The 15344-nt window shown below is 35.7% G+C and overlaps 1 protein-coding gene across 1 annotated transcript in view; it reads right to left on the bottom strand.

Moving 5' to 3' along the window:
* The window catches only part of LOC129281674 (pituitary homeobox x-like), a 71672-nt gene extending 63973 nt beyond the window's left edge, over nucleotides 1–7699 (bottom strand). Inside the window, exon 1 of the mRNA XM_064113216.1 lies at nucleotides 7490–7699. Within this exon, the coding sequence (XP_063969286.1) occupies nucleotides 7490–7541 (52 nt within the window). The 5' untranslated portion in view covers nucleotides 7542–7699. The remainder of the gene's footprint in view (nucleotides 1–7489) is intronic.
* Nucleotides 7700–15344: the final 7645 nt, after the last annotated feature.

The raw sequence follows: 15344 nt of genomic DNA, 5'->3' as shown, positions 1-15344 counted from the left end.
AGGGTATTCATATTATGAAATGACAAATTATTTTGAGCGTTCGCATCCTTTTCATGAAATTTAGGGAGAATACTACTACATGGCGTACAGAAATGGGAGCTTGAGAACAATGGATCTATACCCCCCCCCCCCCCCCTCACAAAAAAAAATGTTCAACCACCGAGGAACATTGAGAGAGAGAACGAAGGTAACGAAAGGAAATAAAATGGAAAAAAGGTAAAATATGAAATTATTCTCCGGGATATATTATAATCTTGGAACTATTGTTGGAATGCTCCCCAGGGAGTAGAAAAAGTATATAGGCCTACATTGTGTGCGGGCATGCCTGGATCCGATGACCGTGTAATAACAATTGCATTGTAAAGCGCTTAGAAACAAAGTGTAATGAGCGCTTTATAAATGTAAATTATTATTTATTTTTCATAATAATAATAATAACAATAATAGAGAGTATTTCTAAAGCGCCAAATCCACATTGATTATGAGCTCAAGGTGCAGAGAAAATGAAATAAGAAAAATTACATGGAGCAGGAAGAGACAAGGATAAAAGAAACACAGTCGTGACAATGAGAGGAAACTACTGGAAGGCAATTTTAAACAAATTTGTTTTTAGAGCGATCTTAAGACAATCAATATATATATTAAGAGAGCGCAGAAACTATTCATTAAAGAATTTTACTTCGCTATATTATGGTATATGCGAGAAAATTAACTTTTCAATTAGGAAGGTTTTGGGGGCGGGAGGGGGCTCGCTCACTTTGCCCTCTTGCGACATTTTAAGACCCCCTCCCTATACGCAACATTCGGCTTCCATTTTTTTTTTGCATTCATTACACCGCTGGATGAATACCCAAAAAAAATGGTCAACTGCGATCAACTGGCTTTTTCTAACATTTCCTCATTATATAATGATAATAAAAACCAACTTTGATTGGCTAATTCGTATGCAGTCTATGCATACCGGTACATTTATGTGAGTGGCATGTGATTGTCGGCAGAATTGCGTCAGGTTATCTATCACATTTTGGCAATTCGGACCATCTAGGTGCACTATAATTCCTATAAACAACCTTTCCAAAATGAAGACAGTTTTGAAATGTATCTTCTTCTAAAAAACATCTTTGATGGAAAGAGTGAGCTTCTCACAGGCAAAATTAGTTTATGAAAGGCGTATTAAGGACTCAACTGGGGGAAATTTTTACTCAGTTATATTTGACAATAAGCTGATAATTTTTTGTTTCTGGTGCCGTTTTACCAATTTATTTCTGAATAAAATAATGTCATTGTATGATGCAGGCATACACGCACAAAAGATATATTAGCTGTTCACTCATTTTTAGATTACATCATCATGAGAAAATACTTCAGAATTATGCCTGATTTCAAGCTTATCATTATTTTGTTTGTAATTTTACTTAACTTATGATTGGTCGTTCGTGTGAACTAGATGTCAGGTTGACATCCCTTTGAGGGTGTATTAACAACCATTTTCTTTTACTTTCACTTCATTTGTAACCATGTTATTTAATTATAAAATGAAATGATTTATATATACCCCCTACAGTAAAGAGTGGCCCTAAAAGTTGGGGGGAATGCTAAGGTTGACAGCGCGCACCTTTTTTATGAGCGCTTCACTTTAACACTCTTGCAGCATTTTATGCAACCCCTGAAAGAAAAAAAAAAAATCTAGCAATCAATAACGAGCCTTATTTTTAGCATTTTTACCACACCTAAGTTGATCCCAATAATGTATCAAAAGCACCAAGCCCTGGTCTCATTAATTAGTCGCTGTTATTCTCCTATCTACGGTATCTCTACAGCGGAAATTGAAATAAAAAAAAACCCGATGCCGTTTCTAAAAGTTCGATGAGAAAGGTCCACTCCCTTCCACAAACAGCTGCACACGTCCATATCTCATGCATCAAGTCAATTTTAATTGTTCCTCTTCCTATGCTTTTGTAAAAAACGGGTACAATTTCCAATTTAATTTGGATTTCGCCGACAAAACGGAAAGACAAAAGAAATGACGAATCTAATCATCTGATTCATTCTAAAATGTAATTCTAGAAACCTATACCATTTCAATAGATTGTATTTGCATGAAAAGAATAAGTATGGCTCAACTAGGTGTTATTGGTTCAGTCAATTTTTAAATATCATTTTAGTCCTATTTTGCGAGAATACAGAGTCTGCATACTCAAATATATTGTTGATATATCAAGAAGGACCAATTTATATTTGAAATCACTTGATAAAAATGTGTTATCATTATCATTATTGTGATCATTTTCCCTAGAAATCATAGTAATGATGATGGTTTCCAGTTTTTTCACTACTATTGTGCTATCATTAAAATAATTATCAATGATAATAACGATATTATAATTATGTTTCTTAAAAAACGGTTGTAAAATAAAAGAAAAAGATATGTCATCCAAGTGTCGTTTATTTTCACACAGCCATTGCGTACAAACTGGTCAGAAATTAAAATAATGATAGAGTCGATAACGTCACATTATTTCCTTTGTAAATCATTTTATGATATTAAGGACGTTCCACAGTTATGATTGTGCGCATTATGATCTGCGCATAGTTTACACTCTGCGCGCTGACGTCACAATGGATGAACAGGTGATTAATTAGCTCTGGGTATGAGCTGATTTTTCTCATCATCTGCACTCTAACTGCAGATCCGATGCATTATCTTATGAAGCTAAAAAATTGAATTATTCCATGGACCATTTTAAAAAACATCTCTACAATTTCAAAATACTTTACTCTGCAGTGCTGCCAAGAATCACGAATAAGTCCCCGAGTTTGAATAAATGGTAGAGTGGTTTTGTTTTTTTCTTTACATAGATACAAAGCATTCGGCACATTTTTGGTGTTTTAAAAAGCACATTTGCTCTAATAAAAATGCTGATAGTTTAAAAACAAGCACATGAACCCCCATTTTTTTATGTTTGTACCTCTTAGGTATACCTTCCTCTACAACTTTGCAAATTTTGGTGAAAATGACATGGATTTTGAATAAAGTGCAGCATTTATTGTACTTTTGTAGTATGTTATTGAAATTTCACATTTTTTTAGATTGGGTTTTTGTTATCTTTTACGCCATTTTAAGAACTGACAGTGCTGTTAGACTTAAAACTGCAAACAAATAGCACTATAAATATATTCTCCATTCTAACGATACAATTATTAACTCTCTTGCGAAATTTGATGAATTTTTCATGTATTTTGACTGAGTAATAGAGGTTTAAACTCATTGTAGTAATCTTGCGAGGTCTAAAAATGCCAAATTCTTTTGAATGCGCAATTCTTAACAACATCAATTTGGGTGAACTTTGAAGCTCTATAGCAAAAAATCAAGCACATGGACCTATGTTAATTTTTGCATATTTCGAATATTAAGGTTCTAAAGTATCTATGTGCAAAGTTTGGTGAAAATGACATGGATTTCACTTTAACTGTGGAACGTCCTTAAATGTGAAAAAACAGCTATTATAGATTATTTTGATGATACAGACGATCTCCAGCAAATCACAATCATTTACAATGACTTTGTATTTTCCATTAGGAATCAAACTGGGGTTTGCTTTCAAACTTTAAATATTTAAGTATATATTTGTTTTGTTACTATTATTATTTATTTAAAAACTGTCCTAACTATTCCCGAATCCTGATGCATTGTATGTATTTCCCATTCCCGGTCTCTGGTTAGTATCATGATATTAAAAGGTCCAGTGGCATAATCAGCCCCCCAAAAAATTGAGGGGGCCAGATATGGCTTTTCGGAGAAAAAATCCCGACATTTTTATTACAAAAATCCAATTTTGTGATAGATTTGGCATAATATTCAGATAATATTATCATATTTCACCCTTCTCTCTTTCTTTTTTTATCTTGGTCATGAAAAACTTTTTTTTTTTTTTTTGGGGGGGGGGGGGTCAAGCACCCAAACCACCTCCCCATCTGTACACGGCACTGAATAGGTCCCAGTAATATGATTGATATCTTCCTTTCTCATTCGAGCCATTTAGGGCCTATTTCCTATTCCAGAGTGTTAAAATCGGTTTATTTTCATTTGGTCTAATGTCAATTCGTCCAATTGCCAACTCGTCGACTATCATTTGGTCTACCATCAGTTCGTCTAATATCCACATGGCCTAATTGCCATTTCGTCCACGCACCATTTCGTCTATTATAACCAGTTGGTCCAATATCCATTTAGTCCATGTACCATTTGATCTAATTAGACTTAGTGTTAATTTGGCAAAATTAAAGAAAATAAAACGACTATTAGACAAACTGGTTAAAGGCGTGGTCCGGGCTGAAAATATTTATACCTTAATACATAGAGTAGAATTCACTGAGCAAAATGCCGAAAATTTCATCAAAATCGGATAATAAATAATAAAGTTATTTAAGTTTAAAGTTTAGCAATATTTTGTGAAAACAGTCATCATGAATATTCATCAGGTGGGCTGATGATGTCACATCCCCACTTTCCGTTTTCTTATGTTATTACATAAAATCATAATTTTTTCATTATTTCATACTTTGTTTTGTGTGAATAATATGTCTCCCTTCTAATGAAATAAGTTACAGCAATAAATACCTAATGCACTAACTCAGTTGTCAATCCAATTTTTCTAGTTCTTGGAGGAAAAAATTTGAATAAACCTAATTTCATATAATAAAATACAAAAGAACAAGTGGAGATGTGACATCATCAGCCCACCTAATGAATATTCATGACGACTGTTTTCACAAAATATTGCTAAACTTTAGAATTTAATAACTTTGTTATTTGTTATCCGATTTTGATGAAATTTTCGGCATTTTGTTCAGTGAATTCTACTCTATTTATAAAGCTATAAATACTTTCAGCCCGGACCATCCCTTTAAGGGGTGAAATGGTCATAGACGAACTGGTGATTAGACGAAGTGATGATTGGACCAAATGGTTGTTAGAGGAAATGTTGATGGACGGAATGGCATTAGACTAAATGAAGGTAGACCATGTGGTGAGTGGTCGAGTTGGCAGTAGACGAACTGGCAATATACCTTAAAATCCTTCATTGTCATTTGCGCTATACAAAAAAAAAACCCTGAGCATTATTATTTCAATATTTTTAAAGAGTATGATGTTACAAATAAAAAATTATGGAATTTATTGAACTAATATTACGTGCCAAGTGGAACAGCTGCTTGCATGTGACGTCGCAAAATGTAAAGTTAAAAACGTTACAACTCTTTTATTCTTTGATTATGTTCCCCTCATATTTTATGCTCTTATTTAAAACCAAATTGGCGCATGAACGGACATCACCTTTAACGTTTTATCTTTTCTAAATACATCCTCAAAATAACTGGAGTGTTGTGTGAACGGTGTGTTCGTGATATAGAACACGGCATCACAGCAGACTACATCATAACAATGTAATGTAGGTTGACAAGATTGGCAACGATTAATTGACAATTTTCCGTCATCTATTACTCATTAACAGGGTGTATAGTTTAACATCATTAAACGACTCCACCCAGCTTTTTTCGTCAGCGAACCATCGACAATATTTTGATCGACAGGACAGAATACCTTCCTGTTTCAAGCTAGTTTCCTTCGACTTCCTAGCTATTTCTCATCTATTCCTGCGATAAGCACAATAGTAAGGGACTTACATCCCTCTTACAACTATATTTCTTTTCTAAATAATTAAGCACATGATACACAGCAAAAACTGTGGTGTTAACCGGTGTACAGTCATAGAGGACCAGCACACCAGTAATTTTACACCGGTGTTAAATTGACAGTGTTAGTTTAACAATAACACTTATAGGTGTTTTTACAACACCTTTGGTTGTTACATTTACACTCTTTGGTGTTATGTTCAATCTCTAGCCAGTCTAGGGTGTACACCTCAGGGTGTGGTCCTCTATTAACACCAACTGGTGCATGGTGTCAGTTTTAATACCACAGTTTTTTACAGTGTAGTGTCAATATTTTTTTCTATTGTTGAAATAGAGGTAGCATTATATTAGACGGGGGCTTGAAGCACTGGAACCCCCCCCCCCCCACACACACACGCACATAAAAGTTCCACGACCAAGAATAAAGGGGAGAATGAAGGACTAATGAGGGGGAAGGGTAAAATAAATTTACGATTTTATTAATATTTTCTCAAAAAAAAATCATAAAATTTGATTTTCATTATAAAAAGAAAAAGAAACACTCAATCGCTTCCCCTACTCGCAATTTAAAAACTATGTACGCTGTAACAGGTCTAGAGATTTAACCTTAACATAAATGTGCAATTAGATTTAACCTTTGGCAATTTTTCAGTTATCTGTAGAAGCTCAGACAAAGATCATTTTAGGATTAACAGTAAGACTCTCACTAATCCCAACTAAATCAGATTAATTCATAGGTTAGTATATGGTCAAGTCGATGCGTTGCTCTCGGTCAGAAGCTAAAAAATATTCCTTCTCCTCTTCTTTCTCGTCGTCCTCCTCCTTTCTCCTCCTTCTTTTTTTTTCCTTCTTTTTCCTTCTTCTTCCCCTTCTTCAATTCATCATCATCTTCTTCTTCTTTCCCCTCCTCCTCCACCTCCTCCTCTTCTTCTTCTTCTTCTTCATCTTCTTCTTCTTTCTTTCTCCTCCTCTTCCTCTTCTTCTTCTTCTTCGTCTTATTCTTCTTCAGTTCTTCTTCTTCTCTTCTTCTTCTTTATCTCCTTCTTCTTCTTCTTTATCTCCTTCATCTTCTTTTTCTTCCTCTTCTTCTTTTTCTTCTTTTTCTTCTTCTTCTTTATCTTCTTATTTATCTTCTTCTTTTTCTTCTTCTCCTTATTCGAACTGTCAGACGACAAATTAGGAGTAATGTCCCAGCCAAATTAATAAGCGGGAATGTGGAAATAAAATAACACCATCTTCGACTTGCAGTAATTCGGGATGTCGTGTGATATTGGCGAGAATGAAAGTGCAGTATATTATCTACAGACAACCCTGAGAATAAGGAGGGTATCATAGCGCCCCTACACGTTCGTTTGAGAGCGAGAGTGTAATTAAAAAAAACGGGCTTCTCCCAACTCTCTGCTATACAGGCAAAACACCACCACCGAGAAAACTTCTCAACAACATTACCCAAACAAATGAGGGTGGGCGAGAATGATAATAATATTAAGAAGAAAAAATGCAAAACATTGCAGAAAAAGTGTTCAAATTAATTCTATAAGTAAATCAATGAATCATGATCATGATGATAAAGTAACAGTACGAAAAAGCTCACGAACATTACGAAAAAGTTAAAACTGAAACAATTAAGGTCATTGGTTCGTGGCATTTTTAAAATCTGGGTGCATTATGCCACATGATTATATCGCAAATTAAGGCTTTATCCTGTTCATGAAGTTAGTATTCAAACAAAAACCATGAAGGACACAAATTGAGGAAAGTTCGCGAAAAACTGGAATGTATTTCCGGCTCTTACTTAGTCTTACCTTCCTTCTTGATCTTCCTCGCCAGAGATGCGGGGACCTCATCAACAGCTCGCTCGCTAACAACACCTCGGTGATGCGACATTATCGAAATCAATCTCAAAGACTATTCACGATAATGAACTCTGAATCCACCAGGTTTCGATTGAAGATTTTCAGAAAGAAAAATCACCTTCAGCTCGGACTTCAACCAGGAGAAGACTAAAGACACAGGCACATGCTCTCACAATATCATAAAGCATCTAAAATGCTAAAGCAGCGGTTACGGTACACGGGTTTCATGTGGTCCGATGCCAATAAAATGTTGGAATACTTTTGATGTAATAATAGGGGATGGGAAAGTCATTTGGAGCGCAGGTCGGTATATTTAACGATTTTGTTTTTTATGTAATAATTGGCTGGACACAGGAAACACATTTTTTTCATCCATAAATGCTGGATTAGTCTGGGAAAACGGTCGTAGTTTTATAGAGCTTACAATCATGTGTGGTCAAAACGAAATGGCCATTGACAAATCTCAGAACTTCATCGCCACGATCGGACGAAAAAATGATATTATGTAATAATAAAATAATACGCGTTTAAAACGTAGATTGCTCTTTTTATGTTTTGTTTTGTGTGATGGAATGAATCAGCCCTTTATATTTTGCTCGTTCCATCTTTAAAGTTATAGAATCAAGGGATACCTTCATTTTTCGTAAAAGAAAAATCAGAAAAGTAACCACGCAGGCCTATTAAGATCAAGTCATGGAAATTTGAATAAATTTGTTTATTTTGTTGTTGAAAATTTGTTTGTATTGGGGGGTAGAAAAATGAAGGTTTGTAAGATCATCGTGGAAGCTGGGGAGGGATATATCAAATTTGATTACAATAGGCCTATAACTTTCTGTCGTGTTATCATACACAATATCTTCATTTGGCATATTTATTATACCATTATATGATTACAGCAACAGTCATACATGGGTAAAAATGCCCAATGCTTCAAAGCAACTCGAACAATTAAGGCTCGTATCTTTGCAAAAAGATAATAGGATAAAAAGCATGTCAGTGAAATTAGATACCATTCAATTCTATTCAATTATATATTTAATTTCTTCCATTTTCACAAGATATCAATTTTCAATACAATCCATACATAAACATTTATCATAAAAGACTGTCAATATATAAAGGATTTTTTGAAATACTACTACTACTAATGCTACTATTACTACTACTAATAATAATAATAGTAACAATAGAAACAATAATAATAATAAGAGGCATTTATAGCGGCATTTGTCTAGAAATAATCTATCATGAGGAGCATTATTACCCCGGCTCGAGCTCGAGCTGCCTTTCAGCGCTCATTGCATTTAAGGAATAAATCCTACCGTGTACCAATTCGCCTCACCTGGGTCGAGTGCAGCACAATGTGGCTAAATTTCTTGCTGAAGGAAAACACACCACGGTTGAGATTCAAACGAGAGTCGTAAATATTTATTATAAACAAATCAATATTTTAACTTGTTTTAGTTCAGAGAGGAAATTTAAAAAAATCAACAAGATATATTACAATATTGCCGGTTTAGGCCAAACAACATTCAAGATAATTCCGTCTCATGACTTGTGTACCCTTCATTGTATATATCTCTTCCTGCTTGGCCATTGACCTTTCAGTACACCCTTCTTCGACCCCCCCTCCTCTTCCTCCATTACCTCTTTCTATTTCTCTCTCCCTCTCTCTTCCTTCACCTATTTCAATGCTTATATAATCATATTATTTCTTCCCAAGCTGTTTTATGAGCCTATTATACAAAGGTGGTAGCAATAAATATGACTTATCCCAAGGACGATGTGGCATACCTGCCCCCTAAAATGCAACTCTTTCAAGTTGGTAACCCCGTGGACCTAATACATGGTAACCCGAACCATAAAGAACTAGCATTTTCGCAATGTGAGTATAGGACCTTGAATAAATGTTGTAAAGAAGGAATAATGTAGGCTACCTGATATTCATATTTATATACAAGTTTATCTGAAAAAAATACAAAAGTCGCGAAATGAATTGCGTTTGTTTTTTATAGAAAAAAAAGAAGATGAGCAGTAGAGAATATGGTAATTTGCCAATTCATCCACTGCCAACTCGTCCACCCACCACATAGTCTACCTTCATTTAGTCTAATGCCATTCCGTCCATCAACAGTTCGTCTAACAACCATTTGGTCCAATCATCACTTCGTCTAATCACCGTTTCGTCTATTATCATTTCGTCTAATCACCAGTTGGTCTAATACCCATTTTTTCTTTTCATTCATTTGCACAATTAGACCAAATAGTAAATGGACTCAATGGCTATTGGACCAACTGGCTGTATAGACGGAATGGCATTTAATAGACTATGTGAACTAAGACCATGTGGTGAGTAGACGAACTGATGATAGACCAAACGGTAGTAGACGAGTTGGCAATTGGACGAATTGGCATAAGACTAATTGGAAATAAACCGAGAATACCATATCGAATACTCGTAACAACACATGGAAGATTATATGAGAGCAGAATATTCAGAGAGAGAAAAACTGACAAAGTGAGACAAAGTGAGCATGCTCAGGGGGCCCGAAACAAATACATAAAATAAATCATCAATTACTGCAGTATCCCCGACTTTCATGACCTTTTTTCAATTTCGTGACTTCAATTTCTCACAGAAAATTGACAAAAAGATTGGGGGATGGCGATATTCAGAGTCAGCATGCTCAGAGCCTATATGACCATGAACGCAATTCTAATATTTGAAAATATTTATTTAAAAAAACTTAAACTACAATTTAGTATCTCGGAGGTTTATGACGTTTTTTGCACTTTCGTGGCTGAAAATAGTCTGAAAAACCAAGGAGCTTCCAACACTCTTGGAAAAACACGAAGGGTTCAGACAAAAACATGTCAAAGTGAAAAACATCTTCTTCTTTTTAAAGATAAGTGAAGCCCATTGGAGTGATCCTGAGCTTGTTGGGTTTCTTAGATTTTTTTTCACTTTCATGGTTTCATTTTCTCACTGTGAAAAACATGAAAAGGGAAAGAAATAATGAGGAAGTATATTAAGAAGCTGAAACAAATATTTTCTTGACATAAAACCAAAAAAAAATATTTGAAAACAAACACGGAAGCCCTTCACATCAGGATTATTTGAGAAGGCCTATCGCACAGGCTTTTAGCCTGTTTTACCATGGAGATATTACAACTCAACTACGTAACTATCATAGAAATCGCGATTGTGATTGGCTGATGAGCCCTCGGCTGTTACTATGGTAGTTGCCATGATGAAACGGGCCCCTGGTCTTACACGTCTTAAAGGTCAAGTCCACCTTAGAAAAATGTTGATTTGAATCAATAGAGAAAAATCAACCAAGCATAATGCTGAAAATTTCATCTAAATCTGATGTAAAATAAGAAAGTTATGACATTTCAAAGTTTCGCTTATTTTTCACAAAATAGTTATTATGCACAATGTAGTCACATGCAATCGAGAGAATCGATGATGTCCCTCACTCACTATTTCTATTGTTTTTTATTGTTCGAATTATACACTATTTCAATTTTTGCAGATTTGACAATGAGGACCAACTTGACTGAATCATAAAATGTTAATTCAACATGTTCAGGGAGAAATAAAACTTTGTTTCACAGGACAATTAGGAGAAGACAAAATCTTATTTCATATAACAAAATACAAAAGAAATAGTGAGTGGTGTCGTCGGTTCCCTCATAGGCATACCGACCGGGATGTGCATATAACTGTTTTGTGAAATTAAGCAAAACTTTAACATGTCATAACTTTCTTATTTTACATCCGATTTTGATGAAATGTTCGGTGTTATGCTTGTTGGCTTTTTCTCTTTTTATTCAAATCAACTTTTGTTGGGGTGGACCGGCGCCCATGTGTGAAAGTCTTGGTTGCGAGTTTCTTGCAAGCGGCGACTGGCGCTTCACAGGGAGTGAAGAATGTGCATAATCTGATACTTTGGTTCCTAAGTCGAATTCTACTCAGACATTTTTTTTTTTCAAATCAAGATGCCACCCAAACACAATACTGATTTGAAAGATTAAAATGTAAAGTAAAGTAAAAATCGCGTGAATGACTAGAACGGCTAGTTTACGATTTTATGGCTCCAAACATTTATTCAATTAGTTTTATTTATGAGGAGAGGGAGGTTAAAGAAAATGAAAACAGTCACTATTCGTTCAAAACGCTAATTTTATTTTCTTGGGGATTATAATCGCTAAAATTCATGTATAAGAAAAATAATTTCGGCTTTCCATACTGTTAATGTCAAATGATAACTAATTTTGTGAGAGAATGCTGCAGAAAAAAAAAAATCAGACATAGAGTGGGGACTCTGATGAGATATAGAGGATGGAATTATTGCAGAGAAGAAGAAGCATATGATGAATCAAATGTATAAAATTGCTTATTGAAAGAGTGAAAATGACGAATGATCACGAACTTCAATTAATTTCAGTACATCGCGAATGCTTACCTTTGACTTCCTCGCCATTATCATCCAATATCACTGCGTCGGGATCATCTCTCATTCCGCCGGGAGATGGCGCTATTTCGTCGCAACCCACAGACCCCATTGCAGCCCTCGATGACGGTGACTCAAGGGGATCCATGTCCGTTGTCGTACTCAATGACCTTTCCAATGGAGTAGGTAAACCAGCGACGAGCTGACCACCCAGTTCAAGTCCCGTCCGTGGCCCTCCCGCCACTCCGCCACCCAGTGACCTCCCAACCGTGTTTGCTGACGGTGCTTCGGGAAGGATCATCTCCCCACTCGCACTCTCGGGTGACATTGGTTGACGATGAGGAGGAGCGGTGTGGTGGATGATGTCGTCTTGCGTCGTAATAGGACCACTGGACGTGGAGGGTGGGGATAGCTTAGTACCCATAGCCCCAAGGCCCAGGCCAAACGGAAGGGTGTTGTCACCTATCCGAGGGACAGCAGCATGGTCTGATCCAAACGAAGAGTGGTACATCCTGTCAAAGTTTTTCTTTCACCTACCTGAAAAGAAAAGAAAATGAAACGGATCGAGCTAATAAATGCCTTTTATGGAGAGATTGTCCGTCATTCATAAATTCTCTACTGATTCTGTATGTCTTCGAATCCTTCGAGCTGAGATTTTTAATTACATATCATCGCAATGAATCCAAAGAAATAATAGACGTGGTAGGTCAGTTGAAGCCATGGAAGCGCAAAAACGTCAGAGACGGCAGTGATTCTATTTTTTTCTCTTGGGATCGCAAAATACATTATCGACAAAAATTAATGGAAGTTGGATCAAAAGTTTGAAAAATATGTGTCTGCAATGAAATAATTTTGTATAGATCGGCCAAGGAACCGTTTTATTTTACGCGGTAGACGTATAGCACATTGATAGCAAGATCCTTTAAAACGGTGAAGGGGATATATATATATATATTTTTTTTTTTTTGCTTGTGGGAGGGGGTGTTCCTCGACCGATTGCTTGTTGTCCATCGTGCCCTCGCAGTAATTTTACCGAGTATTTAAACAATCATGTCAAACCTTCCAGATCCCGTTCTCATTACCGAATGCGATCAGCAAGTGACTTTCTATCACACATGATATCATGCGTGGTCGTAGAGCGAGAATTCACACGTCTATTGGTAAATGGAGACCGTTTCATGAAAGTTATCAACGCTGAAACTGTGTCAATCTCAGGCAGTCGCCATAGTAACAGTGATAATCTCAGTGCTTCTCAGCCAATCAAAATCAAAGACATGAAATACGTCACTGAAATTCTTCTAGCTGACAATAATAATTAGTTAGTGCTTACATGAAACACAACTCTGGGGTAGATATTCGTGAGTGGACTTGTAAAGCGTTTTTGTATGGCAAAGTCTGTTTAAGCCTACAGTTTCCATAGTAACAGTGCTTCTCAGACAATCAAACCACGGACACTTGTCAGAACGCAAATGGTGACGAAACTCTCCCCCAGTCGCATTTGGTCGGCCGAAAGTATAGTACGAAAGTAGTCCAACAACTTAAAATTTGTGACATACGCCTCTCGAGAAACACATTGGCCTATGTCACACGACCAATGTATGCATGGCTATCAGCTTTACATTATTCATTTACCCATGTTTTCAGATTAACTTTCTCGTTGAAATTTTAAGTCTTTTTCTTCGTTTTGAAAATACTCTACACAGTAAAAACGGTTTTACTATTTTGTACGACGCCGTTTAAGGTCAAGTCCACCCCAGAAAAATGTGATTCGAATCACTAGACCTGCTAGAGAAGATTCCAACAAATATAACTCTGAAAATAAACTAAGAACATGAAGAAAGTTATGACATTTTAAAGTTTCGCTTATTGTTCACAAAATAGTTATATGAACAAGTCAGTTACATGCAAATGAGAGAGTCGATGATGTCCCTCACTCACTATTTATTTTGTTTTTTTATTATTTGATATATACAATATTTCATTTTTCACAAATTTGACAATAAGGACCAACTTGACTGAACCATAAAATGTTTTTAAAATGGTAATTCCACACGTTCAGAGAGGAATAAAACTTTCTTTCACATGACAATGAGGGAAATTTAAGAATATATCATATTTCACACAATAAAATACTAAAGAAATAGTAAGTGGATGACGTCATCAGTCCCCTCATTTGCATACAGACCAGGTTATAACTGTTTTGTGAAATTTTGTAAAATTAAGCGAAATTTTAAAATGTCACAACTTTCCTATTTTACATCCGATTTTGATGAAATTTTCAGTGTTGTACTTGTTGGATTTTTCTCTTTATATTCTAAAGAACATTTTGTTTAGGGTATAACTTTGTACGGGGTATTATAGGACATTAAAAATTATTATCCGAAATGATAAAAGTACGACTTCACATCTAGGATAATGACGTTTTTTTTCTATTTTGATGGCTCACGTCTTTACGGTGTGTTTTTTTTTAAAGGATTCCTTGCTAAAATCGTCACCATACTCCGTCACAAAATCGACAAATCTCACTACCTTATTAACCTTACGACATGTCCATACAATCAATCAAATATGACGAGGTTCTAGATATACAAGGTTTATCTGAGGCAGACTATGACAATGAAAATAGATCAACTTTCAACAAATGTCAATCGTTAAAACAAAGAAAAATGAAGTCCCAATCGTTCAAAGCATCCCATTCATGCGAGAGACTATTCGTGATCAAACTATATAAGAATATTCACAAGAACCGTCATTCTGTTTGTCGGAATTCCAAAATTTCCGATTGATGATCATTTTCACGAATTTCATGAGATGCGTGCATTGTAAGACGCTGGGTATATAACAAGACTTGTGATTGGACTAAAGTTTATGATTAGTGTACTGAATCACTGGAATTGTCCAGTCATACATGACTGTACGTGTGCGGGGAGGGGTGTGTGAAAAAAAATACGTAAGGAGAAGAAGAAGAAGAAGAAAGGGAGGAGTAGGAAAAGAAGAAGAAGAAGAAGAAGAAGAAGAAAAAAAGGAGGACGAGGAGAAGAAGAAGAAGATCCTTGTTAAAGATGCAATTTGGGGGACCCACGTGCTGACAAACTGTTGATTTGTGTGGGCATGCTCAGTGCTTCGATTTACTTCGATTTAAGGACTCAAAACCGTCTGACTTAGTTGGGTTTTTTTAAAAGGAAAACATACAAGTCCGATTGAATCAAGAATAAGCTCATGATAATCATGATAATCCTTATACTAGGGTACCTGGCGGTCTGGCACGATGAATAGCATTGCCTGAAATGCTAAAATGCAATAAATACCCCCCCCCCCAAAAAAAAAAAAAAAAAAA

Source organism: Lytechinus pictus, chromosome 18 (assembly GCF_037042905.1).
Source record: "Lytechinus pictus isolate F3 Inbred chromosome 18, Lp3.0, whole genome shotgun sequence".
NCBI classification, from domain to species: Eukaryota; Metazoa; Echinodermata; class Echinoidea; order Temnopleuroida; family Toxopneustidae; genus Lytechinus; species Lytechinus pictus.
Note: the sequence above shows the minus strand (reverse complement) of the source record. Positions and strands in the feature narration are given on the sequence as shown.